Source organism: Meriones unguiculatus, chromosome 3, assembly GCF_030254825.1.
Source record: "Meriones unguiculatus strain TT.TT164.6M chromosome 3, Bangor_MerUng_6.1, whole genome shotgun sequence".
In the NCBI taxonomy this organism is placed as follows: Eukaryota; Metazoa; Chordata; class Mammalia; order Rodentia; family Muridae; genus Meriones; species Meriones unguiculatus.
Window position 1 is genome coordinate 183,660,421 of NC_083351.1, and position 21,869 is coordinate 183,682,289.

Genomic DNA, 21,869 nt, shown 5'->3' on the forward strand with positions numbered 1-21,869 from the left:
TCTGACATTCTTGTGTAACTGTTATGCTAACAGAGAGGGAAAAAGGAATGGTTCAGCTTAATTGGCAAACAAGGCCATTGATGGCCCTTTGGTTTAACTTCTTGAACGTGTTGCTCTGTTTAACCATCTGAGTGTTGGGCAGCAGAGCTCCATCTTTCTATAGACACAGTATTAAGGATGAGCCACCTGAGTGGAATATAAGAGCTTTCCTGAAAATACAGACGTACCTCTTATGGTATAAGCAACCAAATCTGTAGAAAGACAAACTTGGTTTACAGCCTTTTGTCTTTTGCTATTGACAAACTGTAAGAGCTTGATCAAGCTGCCTTCTCCTTTTGCAAATGAGAATTAGCAAGCTAAGCACCCTGCATTTCAAAAGCACTCTGTGTTTAGTAACCGCTCGATAAATGCTAGTTTTCTTCCTGTCTCTTCCTGTCTCCCACCCTGCTTCAAATCCAGAGACACCCATGTGCTTCCAGCACTGTTGTCAACCCCATTCAGTATTACCCCCTCAGAGGAGACTCAGTGGAGAGACAACCACTGCAGGGCCTCCTCTGATTGTCTTGAGTTTCAGAAATGCTATGCCTCCATAATCCACAAACTAGCAATGAAAAGCCTAACTTCTGGCTTTTCCTTTTATCTGCACCAATCCCCATCAGGCAAGTATCCTGAAGGCAATCAGCACTCTGTCAGAGCTGGCTAGCGCTTGTGGCAGGGAGTACTGCTCTCTCAGCTTCTCTGGCAGAACTTCCTTGGTTACTGGGGTCTGAATAGAAAAAAAAAAAAAAAAACCTCCTGAAAACATAGTGTTGTTACTTCTAGTCTGGGGGAAACCAGGACAGACACGGGGCCGAGTTGCAGAGGCAGCCCTGGGCCGCACAGAGCACTGTTGGTAGGGCTGACACCTTTAGGCTAGTTTCATTGTCTCTGGCAAGGACACCTGCAGGGAACAGGGCTGATGGAAGGGCTTTTTCCTGTACAGTGTATGAGGTACAGAATGATTTGGATTTTAAGCACCGTATAAATGGGCTAAGCCTAGTTTCCACAGCTTCCCACCTTGCGGCAACTGCCCAGCGCTCTTCAGAGATCCTGAGTTTTTCGAGGAAGGCATTGGAATTCCAGTCAGGGATCCCTGGGGACCTCAGTTGGTTAAAATCCAAGCTGCTCATGTGTTATCTTAGCTGTTGGGGATGAGGGGGAATCATTCTGCTGCTAAGTCTGCCTGCCTGTGTCTTCCAGGCAACAACAGCTTTCTGACCTGTATGGAAGACGGACTGTGGTCCTTCCCAGAGGCCCTGTGTGAACTCATGTGCCTCGCCCCACCCCCAGTTCCCAATGCCGACCTGCACACAGGCAAGTGTCGAGAAAACAAGCACAAGGTGGGCTCCTTCTGCAAGTACAAGTGCAAACCTGGATACCATGTGCCTGGCTCATCTCGGAAGTCCAAGAAGTAAGTGGTGCTGGGAACACACTTGTGGGCTCTAAGGAGAAGCAGAGTCAGGTCTGGCTACCTCTTTTCAAGGAAACATTTCTGATTCTGCTGGAGGACATACCAAACAGTATCCCATTCTTTCCCGTGAGGAAAGACAAAGAAGATTAATAATTATATCAGGGCAGTGGCTAATTTTTTTAAGGCCTCCTATTTTTTTTATCAGTGATAAGAAGATGATAAGTTACCATACAGTATTGCCATGATGCAAAAGAACTTGCACAAATGTCTTACACAAAGAACTTGTTTAAAAAATACTGGGTCTTTGCATTGTCATTGTACAAGCACCCATCAGCACAGCACACTCTGGAAGAAAAAGAGAAGGCAAGGGGTGGATGAGGATTAAGCTTTGTCCCAAACCACATCTGAATGACAGACAACCTGCCTACTGATAATGTTGTTCAATGAATGCAATTTCCTTCATTCTTTGTTGTTATTATTATAAATTATAATATAACGTACAATTTCCCCTTCTTTTCCATCCCTCCAAACTTTTCCATGTATACAGCTTGCTCTTCTCAAATTCACGATCTATTTTTCTTGTTAAATACATGTATTTATACAGACATACATATTTCTAAATATAAAAATACAGCCTGTTCAGTCAATATATTACAAATACGTATTTCTATATCTATCTAGAGTTCTACCTACTTATCCGTCTATCTATCTATCTATCTATCTATCTATCTATCTATCTATCTATCATCTATATCTGCATTTATGTTATGGAAAGATTACTTCTTCTCCTGCTCTCAGCATTCTTTAGTTGTCTTCATTTCTTTTTCTAAGGATGAGGTCTCATAAGCTTCCTCTTTACATGTTAGCATGTATATTGTTATCATCCCTGTTTAGGTTATGTTTAAGCAGCCATGTGGATGATAGTTTATGGTGCTACTCTGATATATCTAGATGACAAAAATATGACAGAAAACTTCTTGTTCCTTGGGTTTTACAGCCTTTCCTTCCCTGGCTCTGCAATGATTCTGAGCCTTAGGTATAGAGGATGCATTATAGACATATCAGTTGGTACTTGGGCCACAGCTCTACATTTTGACTAGTTGTGGTTTTCTGTAATGGTTTCCATCATGCCTTCCTCATCTATCCCACAAAACAGGCAATGAGGTATGAATAGGGAGACAATATGAAGCCTCCTGGTAGTGCTCAGGTTTGAATCATGTGATCCTTGAAATAACTATTTCTTCATCTTTCCTGAAGACGGGCCTTCAAGATTCAATGTACCCAAGATGGCAGCTGGCAAGAGGGAACTTGTGTGCCGGTGACTTGTGACCCACCTCCACCAAAATTCCATGGGCTCTACCAATGCACTAATGGCTTCCAGTTCAACAGTGAGTGTAGGATCAAGTGTGCAGACAGTGACGCCTCTCAGGTAAGCTCACTGAAACCTGAGGATCAAGGTCTTCTCCATTTAACAACTGCTGCTTCTCATCCAAACTTATAAAATGACAGGATCACTGTTGCAGAAGCTGAGAAACTGGACTTCTAGTATCTTCTTTTGTAAGATTTCTGAGCTGTGTTGTTTCTCTACAAGCCTTATTTTAGTCAGATATTTTCAGCTTTAAGGTTCTTTTTTAAACATTGGAACTGTTGGACATTTATTGAGAAACTATTATAGAAAGGCATATATGGCCTCCTAGCAGTTAAGATTGATCAGTTATGTCACTCCAGTAGGAGTACTTGGGACTTTGATCAGCTCTGCCCCATCACTACATAACACCATCACTACCTGCATTGTCCTTGAAGCATTTGAAGACGAGGCCTCCATTGTCCTTAGATCAGAGAGCCCCTAAAGCCTGCGGAGGGGGCTTTATTAAGGTTGGGAGAACACATCTGAGCACACTATGGAACAAAGAAAAACAGAAGCATGGGTTTGATTTTCATCCTAAGCCGCATGTAACTAAAAAGATAAGTCCAGTTCTTCTGCCTACCTCCTCCACTAAAGGCTGAAAGAACATCAGCCTCTATCCCCTACCTCTGACACTCAGCAGGACAGACAGGGAGTCACACAAGTAAAATCAAAGTCAAAAAGAATGCCAAAGTCCACAGAAACCCGTTTTCACAGAACCTAGCACTGAGATCTGCCAAGCCAGCCCTGCGTTCACTGCTGTGCAAGGACCGCCGGTCAGGTGACCCTGGAGTAGACCTGGTTAGACACCTTCTTGGTGAAGACCTCACTGCTCTTTGTCTCTTAGCCTCCAAATACCAAACATTACCAAGTCAACACACTTAGCTTTCTTCCTTTTCCCACATTTAAGCTGTTCCTAGACCTACTCAGTTTTCCCAGAATACCCCTAAAGCTGTTCCCTTTGTACCCAAAGCAACCACCCTAATAAAACCCACCATGCTCTCTCTCTCTTTTGTTTTTTCCTGGACCACATTCTTAATCATGTCTTTTCTTATCATCCCAATTCTCTGGCTTCAAGACCTTCTAGGTCAGAATCTTTTTGTTTCCTTGGATAAAATCAACCCAATTAGACAGCATTTCAGACCCCGTCCTCACCACAGAAGACCCAGGTTCCTTATTTCCTCTATGTTTCTATCTTAAGCACTTCCTTCTTTTGCTCCAGATGCCTGCATACTTGTCTTCCACCCTTCTGGCCAGTAAGCCCCTCCTCCAACAGTCCAAATCTGTCCCACTCCTGGGCTCAGTTACACCTCGCCCAGGTTACTGCTCATAACAGCACCCACCCACGCTCACCTTCAGATATATTTTGCAGAGGTCCCACCCAAGGCTCTACAGTCTTCCACTGTCTCTTTCAACATTCATGTGCCTTCAGCACTTAGGACAGTGCCAGGCACCTAGTAGGTTCCTAACAAGTGACAGTCACATTAGAAGCCTGATACCTCTTGTGTGCATAAGCTGAGTTTAGTAGGCATTGCCTCCACTCCCTGAGCATCATGCGTTCACAGGTATCTATGGATGCTCTAGGAAGTAGGAGTCCTGGAACAAGCATGTAACAAGATTGTCATGGCCTCTCACAGTCTGATCAACTTCCCTTTTGCTCCCTCACATAAAACTGTTCCTAACAGTTATCCCTGAGCCAAATAATATTCTGGCCATGGCCATGTTATCAAACTGAAACCCAGTCTGCCTGCGGCCTGCCAAGTAGCTTTCATGGGCAGTTTGTATTTAAAGGAGAGGAAAATGTAAATTCATCAGAGGACTGGAGTGTTGCTCTTTGGCAGTGGGTGGAAAGGCTAGACTGGAAGAAGCAGGGTATGGCTTGTCAGCTCAAAGAATGAGGGGGCGTGTGCCAAATGGGCTCTTAACACAATTGATGTTTCTAGTTTGTACTAAGAATGAATTTCCTCTACCCTCAGACCAAGGGCCTGAGAGCCAACACCAGTGTTCACCTCAGATTCCCTCTCGCTGCCTGTAAACACAGCGGGAACGCAAGGCCCATTCTTCTTGAATCCCAAAGCTTATATGGAACAGAGATTCTTAGCTTTCCAAATAAGTTCGAGATCCTGGCAGAGAAGGCCAGAGGCTGCTATAGGGGAGAGTCACAGACGCCTTCCACTGCTACTACTGGCAGAATTTTAAAAATTCCACTTCATTGTGTCCTCCAAAGGAGCCAGTAGGATGTTAGGTCTGAGTTCAAATCCTGACTTCACCACCCCACCCCTCACTGAGGGACAATTTTACTTAACCTTTCAAGCTTCTGTTTCTCTGTATGTATCATGTGGAGAAATAATACAGCCTGCCTCACAGTTTATTGGTGGTAGCAGGGAATAACTGGGCACAGCCAGATATGTGCAGTGAGCAGGCCTGTGCCACAGTGCTCAGAGTGCTAAGGAAGGTACAAATAGTCTAGCTTGTTTCTATGGTCACTACAGCAGGAAGATCTATGATGTTGGTTGGAGGCTTCCATAGAGCCTAGAAGCAAAGGCAACAGATTGAAATATGGCCCTCTACTGGCTAGCCCCCAAAGTCACCAAAGTGGCACTTAGCCAGGGTAAGGTTCCATATGAACTTCATGGAAACCTCACATCTTGCCCGAATAAAACCTGTAATCCTTCTAGAACTTTCTGTTATGATAAACATATATCATGCCTGTCACTTGTCTCCAGGCACATATCTCTGAAGTATGTGGAGTGTGGTTACAATGTCCAAGTAGCTAAATATTAAACTTCACTTAATTGTATATAATTTTAAAAATGTAAAGTGTGCATGTCGCTAATCTCTATATGCGGGAAGTGTAGGCAGAAGGACTAGAAGTTCACAGCTAGCCTTGACTGCATAGTGACTTTGAGGAAAGCCTCAGCTACATGATACATGAGACCTTTCCTCAACCAAATTATTTTACCTAATTTTTTTTTTTGACACAGCATCTCACTCTGTATACCAGAAAGGCCTCCATTGAACTCATGATAACCCTTCTTCCCTTGCCTCCTTAGTGTTGGGGTTTTAGGCCAGGGCCATCACATCCAGCCTCATGCTTCGTATTGAAATGTAAATAGCCATAGGTACACTTACATATTCAACAGTTCAGTTCTGACATTTATAGTGTTCCTGCCCCACTAAACCAAGATGGAAAGCCTAAATAATCATGTTTGCTTTTTAATGTGTGGGTTTTATGGCCACCAGGATGGTATTAACAGACTTTCTTTCATTCTGGTAACTCAAAACAAACACCAGAAAAAGAAATTATCTCCCCATTTTACAGACACAATACGAGGGTCTATTGAGTCTGTCTTTACCTATAACTCCAAGTTTGTAGGTGGTTTTGAGGCTCTTCAGCTAGGTTCATCCACTGTCCTCAGACACTTCCAGGGCAGGCTGGTGGCAAAGGGTGAGGTTTGCCCTCCAGACAGCTGGCGAGAAATGCTATTCCTCTCTAGATTTAATGTGACTGAGAAGGCATTAAATGTGTGAAGAGATAATCTAGTTCCAGGACACAGTGACAATATTTGCAGGAGTTTACAACTGATTGGAGAAGCAGCCAGTCTGCAGATAGGACCAGGGTCTATGGCAGACACTTGAAGCAGGAGAGGACCAAGGCTAAATGTGCTTTGTGGGCAAGTAGTGTGTCTAATAATGGTCTTCCATAACTCAGCAGGAAGCAAGAGAAGAAAAAGACTAGAATGGACAGCACACCAGTCTCTTGAGGAAAGACAGAGGGTGGGTGTACAGTTCTCTCTGCCATGAGAGCATGAAGCTGGCCCAGGCCATATGAGCTCTGCCATGGATGCAGAATAACTCTATGGGTGGGAAACAGTGGGCGTGGCTGACCAGTGTCTAGTTTCATGGTTAACTGTACATTAATCACCTAGAACTTTCTTGAAAAAGTGAGAAAAGTTACAAAAGCAGATGCCATTAGAGCTTGGCAGAAGCTCAGAGGCCTGCATTGAAGGACATTTAGCTCTCAGATGGCTCCACTGACTCCTGCCTAGGAGAGCCACGTCGACAAGTTACGCGCAGAGCCAGGTCTGAAACCAAGTAATAGCACAAGCCAGGTTTTCCAACCCATTCTTACTCCTGAAGGTACTCACTTCCGTTGTATGGTTGTTTGATGTTGATTGTTTCACATAAATGTGCTGGGCATTTCTGGTCTACTTACACATGTGAACATGGAAAGTGTTTTTTTTCCCCCTTGGGGTGGGGTTGGATATGTGTCTGCTGTGTTACACAAGCAGGACATAGCATATACAGACTTCCATAGCTGATGCTCATTCTGTCCCCTGCCACCTGGCTCTGCTTGGCTTTGATGCTCTAAGAATCCTATGTCATGATTTGCTTTATTTTTTCTTCTACCCTTTGTCTCTCTTCCCCCTTTGTTCGTCTCCCTTTCATTGTAGGAAAGGCACCAATGTGCACGATGAAGGACTGGGACATGGCAGCTACTGCTTCTCTTACTCTGTGTGTTGCCTCCTAATTCTGGTTACTGCCATGTCAGGAAAGCACTCTGTGTTGATATGACTCTAAAATTCCCTATAGACAATGAGTGCAGCATGGAAGTTAGGACCCATGGCAAATGCATAGCTCTGTGCATGCATACTAGATCTTAAACACTTCCACCACCTGACCACTTGGCTGTCGTGATGACTCCTTCAGGCAGTAGACTCCATGCCTACTGAACAGTTGAAGGAACTGAGGCACATAAAGAAACTCTCCCAGGACCCAGAGCTGGGATACTGCAGAGTTGACATTTGAACCTGTGCAGCTGTAACCATCACCATAGCATCCATCACTTGTTTCTTTCCAGTAGTGAACCTTAGTTTTCACATTTGACATAGGACATGGTTTCTCTTACACCCAGTAGTTAAAATGACTCTTTAGAACATTGAGCATGTCATAGGTTCCAGTAATATAGTTGTAAACACCTTCAGCTCTGTGTGGCTCTTTTGGCTAAACAGATAGGAGGTAAAGAAAAAGTGCAGCATGACTTTTGTAGACAGATTCATGAGCACAGAGAGGAATGCAGTTATGGTGAAGGATGCACGTTCCTCCTGTTCGAATTTTTACTTTAGTAGGTAAAGTCATGTCTTCTGTGGGGACATGGCTTTTTCATTTGGAATCAAGCACATTCAGTTGGTTTGGTTCCCTGACAACACCCCCAGAAGTAGGGTTCTTAGACTGGACACACAGCTACACTGGCTCTTCTGTGCTCAAATTAGGGTGAGCAGTAAACAAGGATATCCTCATTGTCAGGCAGCCAGCAAGCAGTAGCCCTGGGAGAGACTGGAGCATCTAGAAGCTGCAGAGAGGCTAATATTTAGAGGGAATACCAGAGACAAAGGTGTGAGGCATGGAGAGTCGGGGAGGCAGGCGGGGGAATGATGTCTTTACACAAGTAGAATGAAGGGCATGTGTGTTGGCAATGGGTGGGGCTAGAATTGTCTGAGTTCCATATATAAGCTCTGGGAGTGCTAGCCTACATGTTTGCCTTGTTCTGAAGGCTGATGCGTCGTAGCAGGTGGGTGGTACATTTTAAAGGCAGATTTACCCACAGAAAGTGCCAGATGATCCATGCAGGAGAAGGAGAAGGAGAAGGAGAGGGATTCTTGAGAAAGTAATACCAGTACCTTCTGTTCCCACCTTCCACAGTGAGGCCTCTGGGACTTGGAACTCTCTGAGTAGATTCCAGTTAGTTCTAATACATCCTCTGCTGCAAAGCTCCCTCTTCAGCCAACTCTGGCCAAAGGAGTGCTGAGGTCTGCAGGCCTTGAGAGGCTGGAGGCCAAATGCATCATAGTCCCAGGCCAAGGCTCCAGGAAATTGGGGTCAATTTCCTACTCCCCTGAGAACCCAGCAGAATCATGGGGCTTAGAGCTTGGGGCTCTGAGAGGGAGAGTCCAAGTTCTCTAAAGTCCACAAAGCTGCATAAGCCACAGGCCCACACCACGCTACCTAAAAGATCCTCTAAGTTTCCCCGTAAGTGCAAGCTCAGACAGGCCGCATGCTTCCATGGGCAGGGGAGGGGGTTGTCTTGAAATGGTGCCCACCTCTTGCTGGCCGAGGACAGACCTCAAGAGGGGCCCCTTTGTCTTCTCAGTCCTAATTCCATGCAGCTGTTTTTTTAATTTTATTTTATCATTATTTTTTTAAGACAAGGCAACTTCAGCCCCATCAGCTTTTTCACATTTTATCTCACAAACGCGTATTTTTATTCCCTCTTTCTTTTTTTTTACTCATTTTGCCTTTATTTTTTTCTGACTATGCATTCATTTATTTCATATTTAGCCAAGACAAAAATCTATACGCTCATACTATCTTTAGTTATGCAACCAGTCTTGAATGAACAGAACTATCTACAGATAGGCGAACTGACAGAGTGAGTGGCCTGCATTACTGAAAGGCTCTCAGTAATGAGTCAGGCAGTATCCACACCCTGAAGTGCCTTATGATCCATAGGAAAATGATAGTTCTCTCCATGCTCTAGAGCAGAGTCCAGTCTCCTGAAGCCAGAATAAAAAATCCCCACCCCCTACCTCCTTCTCTCCTTTACTCTTCCTTCAAGGCACAGGACAGAACCACACCTCCTCAGCCATGCCTACTACACTGTCTTAGGTTTGCAAATGCCCTTCCATTCCTTTTCTGCCTCCTCGCATCACCATCTAACCTCTGGTCTGATACGGTTTTGGATGTGGCGTGAGGCTTAAAGAAGTATTTCTTTAAATTTCACTTTCCTACTTGCTCACAGAAGAATGAGGTAACCTGATGCTTACCTTAAAGAATTGACAATAGAGGTACATATAACCTCCTTTGAACCCTCTCGTGTCCCTCATGGCTGGAAGTACCTTAGAAGAGAAAGCTTCTTGCCTGGGCTGCTTTTATCATGGTATAAAAAGCGATAGAGTGTGGTGCACAGGTACTGTTCTTATGACTGAGCCCCCTAATTTTACATATTATTGTCTGTATATGTGGAGTAGCTAAGGGGGTCTTGAATTCTCAATAGAAACAATAATCATAAAACACATCTAAGCCATAATTACTCCAGTTGGAATTTTCCGAAGACCATTAGTCCAGGAATTAGGAAACCTGGGAATTAGGCAGTCTGGGAAGACAGGAGCAAGTTCCTTTTTGCTTTGAGTCCTCAGTTTCCCCATCTGAACATACTAATAATATCCCTGTTTTGAGATGACTGGGAACCAGTTATTAGTAATAAGTAATTTTGGAACAATTTTTAGGCCTGTGGGAAAATGCCAAGTTGCTTTCTCTTTCATTCTGAGATGCATGTCCTTGGGGCAGCTGGAGTCTGTCATCGTCTAAGTGTGTTTCTCTGCTGTTCAGGGCCGCGGAAGCAACATCATTCACTGTCGGAAGGACGGCACCTGGAGTGGCTCTTTCCATGTCTGTCGAGAGATGCAAGGGCAGTGCTCAGCCCCAAACCAACTCAACAGTAACCTCAAGTTACAGTGTGCTGATGGCTATGCCATAGGTAAGATGGGTCTACATGGAGACCAGTGTCATGTCCATCCATGAGCCTAACTAGTGCCTGATGCATTTTGAGCCTATGTCCATGTGAAACCTGACTCTGTCTCTGTGGAAGACAGAGAAGAATGAGACAAAGTCCATCTTCCCACCAAGAAACTCAGGGACAGGATTATATTATATATTATATGAAATATGAACAGTTGTAGTATAGAAAAGTTATCAATGACCAATGGGACACAGAAGTACCCAAAGTAAATAATGCTTATCCACAGATTTGCTAGACTTCACCATGTATTCTAGGGATAAGAAGCTGACACGTGACCAATGAGCAGGAAGTATGACAGCATGCAGGATCCACTGTGGCTGTCTTTATAATGAATTATAAAACGTACTTCATGCAAAGAACTCAAGAGAACCTGATACTGGTCAAACACTGGTCCCCTAAAGGGCCTCATTACTGATCCCCTTAACAAACTATAACATTTCAGAAAATGAAACCTTGATTGGACAATGGAACTTACCCCTAGCCAAACCTCTCTCCTCAGCATCTTGGCTGCCTCTAGAGGATAAATGGCTCCTTCAACATTGTGTGTGTTTGTGTATGTGTGGTTAGTCAGCTTGAAAAATGCTTCTACTGAATAACCACCTGGGGTTTGCTTGGTAGAATCCTGGCTCGGCGACAGATACATTTATTATCAGGTGCATGGTTTTCTTGAGGGAAACTGAGAGTTCACAGAACCTGTCCTAATTTAAGGACAATGATGCTGACCTCTTGAGATGATTCCCTAATTGACCGAAGGGATATCTCCAGGGAATTGAATGTCCTTACTCAGGGCCAGTGTGATTTATGGGAATATTTCCAGGGTTGTCTGGCACAGAAGGTCATCTGAGCATGTACAAAGCCAACATGTTCTTTAGAAGCATGCTGAGAATTGTCACTGTGTGTCCAGAAACAAAAAGGTCTGTGGTTGGACAGAGAAGGTGCCTTGGGGCTGTCCATCTTGTTTAAGAAGATGGAAGTATCAGAAAGCCACATAGCAGAATTTGTTGTCATCTGAACTTAGAAACAATGCCAACATTCCTGCACATTGTTTTTGGTGTGGCTTAAGCCAGGGGCCAAAGACAGCAAGGCATGTGGTTGTTCTTCCTGACCAAGATCCTACAGAACCACCATGGGGGCCAGACCATGAGAATTATGGAGAAATTTTGGGCTTGTGAAGCCTTCTAGAAAGTTGGGGTAACAAGTGTCTCTGTGGTCAGCAACAATGGTTGTTGCATCCTAAGGCCAAACTTTCCTTTTCTCCATCATTTCTGATAGGTGTGCATGTCTTTGAACACCTATGCATGAGAACAGTCTAGACACAGAAGAAAAGATATATAGAGGTGGTGGTCATTCTCGCAGTGGGACTTATGTAGCCGAAAGGAAAGGAAATTTCTATGATACCAGTATTGTATTGCCTTCCTGTCCCTTCATAAACATGTTCCCATGGTAGCCTGGATGGTCATCCTATAGAGTCCAGAGTGGCCAGTCAGTGAGTACAGGCCTCTGATGGGAAAGTAGAGAGAGAAAGGGGAAACATGTGGATACTAATGTGGAGAAGAGAAAGAAAGGGGGAGGTAAGTTTTCCCTCTTCTACTCCTTATTTTTTAGGGGTTATCATCTAACCCCAGGAAGAATGCTACTCAGAAATCCCCCTTCCCCGTGGAGAGGGGTTTGGTTAGAACCCTTGCATTATGGCAATGTAGGTGTCAATCTGGTAGCTAAAGACCTACCAGGAGTCACTGTGACCATCTCTTGGTATTTCCCCAAGCAACTTTGGGAGCATGTGTGGCCATCATGAGCTCCAAGGGAAGTTCCTCTCTTCCTGTGAGGAAGAAGAAAGGGCCTGATGAAATCACCACCTGTGATAATATCAACTGTGGCTTATATGTCACAACACTGCAGCCTTGTCCTGAGCACCAGAGCCTGGCATGTGAGAGAGGAGCCAGAGCAAGAAAAGATAGAATGAGAAAGGCAAAGACAATGTCAAAGAACAACCAGTTTTTCCTCTTTCCATCTTGACTTTTTCACCTTTCTTGGGGTAGACTGCCTCTGTTTATTACCCAGGAGAAACATCTTTTTCCAAGATAGTTTTATCATTACAGTTTTGTTTCCTCTATGCTCTCTCAAATCTCCTTTATAACTGGTCTCACGATAACATATGATGCATCACAGAATTTTTGACAGCTGAGTGACAATTGTCTCCTTATTCTCCTTAATTACCATTTGGTTTTATATTGTTGTGTTGTGTGCTTTTGTTTGTCATGTGGTCCTTCCCTGGTCTCTTCAATTCTCCTTTGCCACCTTTCTACCATTTCTCTTTGTGGCTGTAGCTTACTCATCACTGAGCCTGAAATTTTGGAGAAGTAGATCTTTGTTTAACCTGGGATTTCTGCATAGCATCTTAGAAAGGTGGCTTCCATGTCCTTTTGCTCCCCTACCTAAGAAATGCGTGTGATGACACCTGTCTTGCCACAATGCTGGATTTTCAGAAAACTGGAAGGACACCTTTTCTTCTGGACTTGGTGTCTTTAGGTTACAGTGGAACTGTTCTAAACATTGTTTTAAATGCCATTGAAGTTGCCTCTTCTTTAAATTTGTGAGTTTTTTAGAAAAAAGGAAGATATTATTATAGTAACAAGGAGGGCACTGAATATGCTCTCTGTCTCTGTTTCTCTCTGTGTGTGTCTGTGTGTGCGTGTGTGTATGCATTTATGTATCTGGAAAGGGATATTTAGAATAGCTCATGGAAAAGCTTACTTACTCTAAAGATTTGGCTCATTCTTTCACTCTTTCTGTGCTGAGTGGTGTGCGAGGCAGAGGAATGACCTCTCTGGACCTGTTCATTTCTAACAGGCTTGGACTCATGGGGACATACCATGGAGCATGCTTCATTTTCACAAGCCCTCAAGATATGTGTTATTAGAGACGTCAAGGTATATGTGTTTAGAGACGTCAAGGTATATGTGTGTTTAGAGAAGAGAATGAAAGAGGCAAATTGAAGCCCTAAGCAGAAAGTATTTAGAAACCTCTGCACTAAGGCCTATGTGTGCTGTGACTGTTCAGCCACCCTCCACGGACTTATGACGTGATTCACTTATTGTCTTGCTAGCTATTTAGCTCATTATTATTCACTCACTCAGCCACGATGCCTCACTTCCTCATTCGTAAGATACTAAACTCTTACTTTCTCATCATTGTGTCTTTATGTCACCCCTTCATTCATCATTCATCCACTCACTCATCCTCTCACTGCTTATTGCAATCATTTCTTCATTGCTTCTTTTACTCAGTTCACACACTTCTATTGTCTGCTATGTAAAGTTACAGGCTGTGGACAATAGAATAGGGAACATAGAATAGTGGTGGCTTTACAGAGTTACAACCGAACATGGAAAAAGGCTGTTGATAAAACAACCACTAGGCATGTGGAAGGTGGTAATATGACAAATACCACTGGGTGCCTGTGAAGGGCTTGGCCCTCCTTGAGCAAGGGCACTTGTGCTAAGGTCTGTGTGTCATCAGTAGTTTGCTAATGGAAGAAAAGCAGAAAGAATCTGGAGAGGACAGGGTAAGAGTTCAGAAGAAGAAGCATGGGCATTGAGATCACGTGGTTAAACATATCCGGTTCTCACTAGGCCAGTTTCACTGCGCTCTCTCCCTCTGTCAGATAAATGGGCTACGGATAAGTCAAAAGCACCTTGCCTTTCTCGGGCAGCACAAACTGCGGAATGGAAGCACGGCAGGGAGCAAGAATAGGGCAGGACTTACCAGTGTCCAGCAGTGTTGGTTAATGCAGTAGGCATTCGGAAAGAATGTGTTTACTCAATGTCAAAGGCAACAGTAGACATCATTGGGCATTTGAGCTGGTCCTTGAAGTGATAAGATTTGGTCTTTAAAAGAAAATTTGGGTCAGTTCAGGGAGATGAGGCAGATACTATTGAGTATATCTCAGTCCTATAGGGCAAAGCAAGGCATCAAAATGTTAGGTGGTGAGGAGACTGACAATGGGGCTGGGAGAGGTGTTGAGTGTTAGAAAATTAGAGTTGGCATGTAGGGAGGATTCAGCAGGCTTTATGGTGAAGACAACACATATGAAAGTGAAGCTCTGGGCTAGTCACTGTAGTGTAGTTGCTAACTGGATCCAAGGCAGGTGAATGGAGTTAAATGAACCAGAGATGATTCTGCCAAGGGCACCCTCTCTCCTTACTACTACCCATGTGCACAGCTAAATCCACCAGGAAAAAGAGAAAAGCAGTGCCTATTTCCTGAGTATTTTGGCCATAGGTTTCTGCAGATATGGCTAAGCTATCACTTCACCTCGGGGAAATAGCCTGAGTATTTTGGCCATAGGTATCTGCAGATATATCTAAGCTATCACTTCACCTCGTGTTTCCCCTCAGGGTCCGAGTGTGCCACCTCGTGCCTGGACCACAACAGTGAGTCCGTCATCCTACCAGTTAACGTGACGGTGCGTGACATTCCTCACTGGATGAACCCAACACGAGTCGAGGTGAGTGACTAGAACCATGTAACTATGGCTAAGGGAGAAGAAAATGTCATCGTTGGGCTCTAATTATGTCTTGGCTCCACCCAAGTTCATCCTTCTGTGTATGGGATCTTATTTAATCACATCTGTTTTATGGGTGACTTTTTTTACAGCAATTTTTCCGTCTGTAATTTTTTAGTATACCTCACAGCTTCTTCCTGAAAGCCTTGTATTTGTTTTCCCACCAGTGCCTAGTATGCTAGTGAAGAAACTGAGACCACACGTGCACATAGGGAGAAGACAAAGAGCTGGACCCTGGTGTAGTGTCTGCTGGTGTAATCTGTGCTCACAAGAACAGGGCTTCTTGGCATCTCTAGCATCCTCCGTGTAATCGTATTTTATGTTGCCTCAATCTTTTCCATCTTTCTTCATGCTTTACTTATTTGGTGCAATACAACCAACATGATAGTCAGGACAGGGAACGCCTTGAGACCAGTGTTTGTGGAATCCATGTTGTATCCAGGTATCTGTAGCTCTACATCCAGGATGACTTAAACCTCAGGCAGTGGTCTGACTCTGCTCTTTCAGGTGTCCCAGAAGGAGGGGTCAGACCTGATGCTTACTCTGAAAACTGACCTTTCTATGGCACCAGGCTGTCTGGCTCCTGGTTGATGCCCCGGAGTGGTACCAGTACCAGATTGGGCTTGAGGATGACCATTGTTTCCCAGTTCCTCTTATGTTGCCTGATCATTTGGGGACTCTGGAGATGATTTGGGACCATACTCTCATCTTCCAAGAGAGCATGGTTCTGATATTTCTATGGATCATTTTGAGCACTGATTCCTCACCTTGAAGAAGCAAAAATGGAACAACAGGAGCAGAGGCTGGACAGGCAAGTCTCAGCTATACTGTTCCTTTATCCACCAGCCTTTCTGCCTGGGATTCTGGGAGCTGCTGTCTGCCCACCCACCATAGATTGAGATCTGGATAGCTTGGTATAACCCGATATACGGTGTACTGTTTCTCAAATGAGCTGAGAGAATAGTTTCTTCAAGGGCTTATTCAGCACTCGAGGTGTGGGGACCTGAGGAGACCCTCAGCTGACTATACCAGTGTCCACCTTTCCTCCTTCCCCTGCTTCTTCCTCTTCTCTCTCTCCTGCCCCTACTTGTCTCTTTATAATTTGTTTTACATTTATTCTGCTTCCATTTTTCAAAACCATTTCTATTTCTCTCATTTTCCATCTTTTTCATCAGGTTCAGTCCCTCTCCCTTCTATACTTCCACCACCCCCTGGCTCTGTCTTTTTCTCTGTGTATACACACTGCACCCTTATTCCCTACCCTCAGGCTCCTCCACCTCAGGGTACCTTTTCCCATCTTCGACAAATCAATGAGGGAATTCTCCCCAAGGCCCCAGTGTGTGTGATGCAGACGACGCATGCAGTAGTAGCCACAGAGCCTGTTCGCATATAAGACTACTGAGACTCCTGGAGATCAGCTCAAACCCCTGAGTCTACTCTGGAGAAACTGAAGTCTGAGGAGCAGATCAAGGTCACATGGGAATGCAGCCTGACTTACCATTCAGAACTCCAGACTGGCAGCATCTCCCACCTCTTTTTCTTCCACTACCTCCCACATGCTCCTAGACAGATGAATGCCCCCCGTACGAGAGCCTTTACTGCCATACTAGTACCAAAGGTCTCCTTGGCTTAGCCCAGCTCCTACTTTAGGCCTTTCCTAGCCACTAAGTGAATATCTACCTTTTCCTCTATGAACTTGGGGCACTAAAGAGTTCAGTTGTGATTCACCATGAAATAAATCCAGGGATTTGAAAGCCCACAGGCTGGCCCCCTCCTTGAGTTGCCCACCCGCTTGCCTATACACAGCCTCTACCCCCTTCTCTGTTTTGACTGCCTTTATTGATGCTGGACTACCAAGAGAGCTGTAACGAGGTTCAGACCTCCACCAGTCTCTGGAGGCCTCATTATACAAGAGGAAAAAATGTAGGAAAAGGGAGGGAGGGGGCTAAGGGCATAGATTGATGACTTCCAGGAATAAGGCAGCAAAGCTGGCCTCTGCTGCACCCTTGCCCCTTGAGCAGTGAGAGCTGCAGAAAGAAGGAGGCTGGTGCAGGCATTTCCAGGCCCAGGGAGGCTTTGGGTGGCTTCTAGATCCTCTAAGAGATGGCTGCTCCAGTGTGAGCAGGATGGTGGGAATGTGGCTCTGTTCCTGCTTAGCCACCTTTGCCCTAGGGTAAAAGTATGAGAGACCAGAACTGACATTTAATGGATACCTGCTGTGAGCAGTCATTTCCTATTCACCTTTGGCATATACCCACTCTCCCACCCACCCAACTACCACACACACACACACACACACACACACACACACACACACACAGTAGAGGAAATGAAATCCCAGAGAAGGACCCCATCCAAGTTGCAATTTATTGTAACCACCCCTGCAGTCCCTATGGAATGTAGAATAACACCAAAGGCAAGGCATTTATTGACTGCTTGCAAGGATGTGCTAGCAAAAACGTAATAAGAAGGTCCCTTCACTTGCATGCACACATGCACACACAAACGTGTGAGCTCTGCTTGTGACATTTGCCTATATCTCTGGTGTGAACTCTCCTACTGGGTAAGATCAAGGGTTCTCAGTGCTTATCACTGAGCAACAAGTTTGAAAGACATGAGCATCTGTGGCCCTCTGGATGCCAAGGATCCCGTAACTGCAGTGAATAGTAAATAGTCCTGTAAGTTTATTTCTGTTAAGAACCTTGTCATGACAGGAGGAAAATAATTAACACAACTTACCATCTTCATGCTGCATATTCTGTGGCAGATATTATTTTACACACAAAACATATTAGTTTTGGTAGCTGGACTGCATTAGAAACATTTCAAAAACTCAGAAAGATTAAAAACAGCAAGAGATACTCCTATACACACTACCCAACTGAAAATAAAACTTCTCTGGTGTAGTGAAAGTGCCCTCATTTTCCTTGGTATGAAATCTATATGCTACTATTAAGCATAAATCTTGGTAAGTTCTTATGCTTGTGTGTGCTCATGGAACCACTATTATATCTGAATGAGAAACTTTTCATATAGCCAGGAGACCATCCATACTCTTACTAAAAGTTGCCTCTATCGCCAAGGCTACCAGTGCTTAGATATTTATCACTATTGGCTTATGGTACTTATTTTAAACATCATATAATTGGCATCATAAAGTATATGTCATATGAGTTTCATTCATGAGTACATTTTACTGCTATTAATAAAGGGACTGTGCATTTTATTTTAGTATGTTATCCCCTTTTCAGTAACCCTTGTCACAAATATGTGGTAAACTCCTCAGGGACATGAGTATGGTAGACTCTTCTTGTAACTGAAAAAATAAATGAGGTGATACAAACCCAGTGAGAAAATGAAATGTCTCTAGCTTGGTACTGGAATTGCTTTAAGAAATGCTAGTAATTGTAAGAAAGTATGAAAAACATCATTGTTATAATCATGTGTATGATATATGTTTGTTCCAGTATGGGTTTGTGAAAGTCAGAAAACAACTTTATGAAGCATGTTCTCTCCTTCCACCTTAACATGGGTTCTGAGGATTGTTTTCGGGTTGTCAGTTTCTCATAGCAAACATTTGATTCACTAACCATCTCACAAGCACCCCTACCATCAACATGGACATTGTTTTTAAAACGAGCTATTTCCAGTTTAGAGTTTGTTCTAGTCAAATATAGCAATGTAGAAATGTGGTTTTGTGTGGCCACCTTTTCCAGTGTATGCGCATGTGTGTGTGCATAATAAACCTGGAGTTTTGTTAATGTTAAAATCTCTTTCTCTCTCTCTCTCTCTCTCTCTTTGCTTTTCATATTGGCAACTAATTTCTACTTTCTAAACTACTAGTATGCCAAAGCAAACATTTCTGTGGCTTGTGTAGCCTAGAAACTGCTGCCTTACGATGTTTCAACGAGAAAGCCTATTCCAGACATATATCTAGAATTATGGAAGATTCTCCCCCATCAGAAGGAAGGTCTCCAGTACATACCACCCCTTGCTAGGGTTGTCAGGAGTGTCACAGAGTAGAAGAAATATTCTTTTATCTTCATAAATGTCTAATTATTCCATATGGCTAGGTCTTTTCTAGAAAAAGAATGGAGGGAAGAAAGAGGAAAGAGGAAAAATAAAAAGGAGGGAAATGAGGAAATGGAAATGGATTAAGTATGATATTATGTAGCTGGCTATTGCACTTCCATGTCATCTACAGCACTTTGTGGCATCATACCCAGTGATGTCAATGTTGTCGTATTACAGTTGTAGCTTAGGGTCAGGGACACTGCCATTGCCCAATTTATGTAAACAATATGGTTAGATTGCCTACACTGATTCCATTATGCAAGACAACCAATGTGCACATTTTGAAAATAAAACTACATAATACATTTAGACAAATGCTACAGAACTCATTTCTGACAAGAATGAAAGAAGCATGGTGGGAAACCCTGCCTGAGTCTAACGGTCAGAAGTTATCTACTTGATAAAAAGATGAAGGTGCTAAGTACCCTGGGGGGAAGCCATACATGAAGAAATGTTTCTACACTCTCTTATTCCCTCCCTGACATATTTATATATTCACTAATTAGGATGATTATTCTTTCACACATTTTATCCATGTCAGTCAGTATCCATACTTACAATGGGCAAGTATGCTATAAACATCAGGGATAAAGATGAATGTACAATGACAACAAAAGGTAAAAATAACAGTACCGACTGATAAGATTCACTCCAGGAATCTTCTAAACATCAAGGGAAAGGGAGAAGTTAGCTGAGAAGGCATCCAGAAGAAAGATCTGGGCACTGAGGTGACGGAGACCCTAGTGGGTTCTTTCTCACGTCTTTGGTTCTCCTTGCAGCCACCCCGTTCACTCACCTTCATCTTTGAAACACTCTACTCCTCCTACATTTGTCTCGTACCCTTTATATCTTTCCAACTTTTGGCTTTCCCCTCAGTCAAAATAAGGTGATACTTTATAAAAGTAATTTTAGGGATTATATGACTTTGAGGAATGGAGTGTTCAAAAGCTAGACCTCAAAATCAAATAGAGATAGGTTTACTTGTTGCTGGTCACTGTGTATGTCTGTGATTGGTCTGTGACTGGAGCAATTTATTTTCATATTACCCCAGTTTCCACAGTCAAAATAAGAGTTTTCTCACAATCGTGACACAGCATGCATGCTCTGCACATGTTCATTTCAGAAGGGGCTTTGTGCTGTGGACTAGGATGATGATGGTGCTAGTGGTGGTGGTATTCACTGAGTTGCTAGACACCATTAATATTTTTGTGGCAATCACTAATGGTGATGGTGGTACTAATCCTGTGAGGATGAATATTGATGCTAATGATGGTGGTTAGTTGTGTTGTTCAGTTTTTACCACTGTGAAAAAAAAACACTTGAGTAAACTTATAGGAGCAAGTATTTATTTTTGCTCACAGCTTCAGAGTCTTTAGTCCATGGAAACTTGACCACAGAGCTTCTGGAACCCTTGTGCTATGAAGTAGAATATCTTGGAGAGGATATGCCCTTCAAAGCTGCTTACCTTATAGCATACAGGAGACAAAGAGAAACAGAGGAGGGAGTCCAGGACAATATACAGACTCCTCCCTGTAATGTCCTCGCTTCTGCTTCCTCAGATCATCACTTGCCTCCAAAGTTTTTCAACCTCCCAACAGTCCCGATTATGTTAGATCCTTTATGACTCAAATAAGATCTAAAATCCCACCATCTGCCACACAACCTTTTGCTGGTGGCTTTTCTGGTTCTGCGTGTGTTGTGATGATGGCAATTGCAGTCATGATGAAAAGACTGGCCAATCTTCCTCCATCCCCAAAGAGGAAATGAAAGCCATCTATTAAGACCTTATATGAATAACTCTGGTTATGCCAGATTTTTCGTTGACTTTAAAAACAAGGCTGACATTTGAGGGGCCCCACAGGCTCTCCCAGTTCATGGGGCACACAGCCTGACCTCTCCTTCGGCTTTCACTGCCAGTCCCCTTTCTTGGTTTCTCCAGCACACAGAGGGGCCCTGTGGCAAACAGGTAGGGTGTGAAGCCTTGAGCATCAGTGAAAAGTCCAAATACTTGGAAAGATAAATAGGCTCATACAGATAGTACAAAAGTCCTTTTTCTGAACTCATGTCAGATAAACCTCAACTGATAGAATCTTTTATAACCACACCAATACACTCCTACAGGAAGAAATTAGATCTCCAATAAGGAGGGCAGCTTGGGTATCAAGTCTCCAGTGGATCCTTTCTTGAACGTTTACTAAATACTAAATGCCTCTGGATTTTGGCTGTGAACAAACTCTTGGGCTCATTGAGGAAAGTCTTATTACAGGCCCTCAGAGAAGCAAGGCATGTGGGCTTGTCCACTTTGGCCCCATGACTGGGAATCAGAGAAGGAAAAGGATGTGGTGTGTACTGACATCCCTCCAAATGTTCTTCAGTTGGACTCCATGTGTGGCTCTGAAGAAGACAGAGATATCTGAAACCTGGAACCATGCTCAAGAAGCTTGAGAGCTTCATCCAAGAAGCCATTCTTAATATTTGTCCATCTCAGTGTGTCATCGTACAAGCCTATGACATTTTCAGGACACATTTCACATACATTTTATAAAATGTATAAAAATGTGTAAAATGCAGTTCAAGTTTAAATCATAGTCATAACTGTATTATCTCAGATTCTGTGGTTGCCCTGGTACTACAGCACAGCCCTGTAATACCAGTACTCACAAAGCTGAGGCAGGAATGCTTCAAATTTCAGGCAGCTTGGGCTACAGAGTAAGACCCTTTCTCAAAGATGAGGTGGGCAGTGCAAAATACTATGACTTCACATATCAACAGAGGCATCATGGGGCTAGATCACCTA

General features: G+C 43.6%; 1 protein-coding gene across 1 annotated transcript in view; it reads left to right on the forward strand.

The window, feature by feature from the left end:
- Positions 1–21,869, forward strand: part of Pappa (pappalysin 1) — a 252,286-nt gene that overhangs the window by 205,740 nt on the left and 24,677 nt on the right. The window contains exons 16-19 of the mRNA XM_021654123.2: positions 1,240–1,450; positions 2,708–2,879; positions 10,245–10,392; positions 14,832–14,941. Coding sequence (XP_021509798.1) covers positions 1,240–1,450; positions 2,708–2,879; positions 10,245–10,392; positions 14,832–14,941 — 641 coding nt within the window. The remainder of the gene's footprint in view (positions 1–1,239; positions 1,451–2,707; positions 2,880–10,244; positions 10,393–14,831; positions 14,942–21,869) is intronic.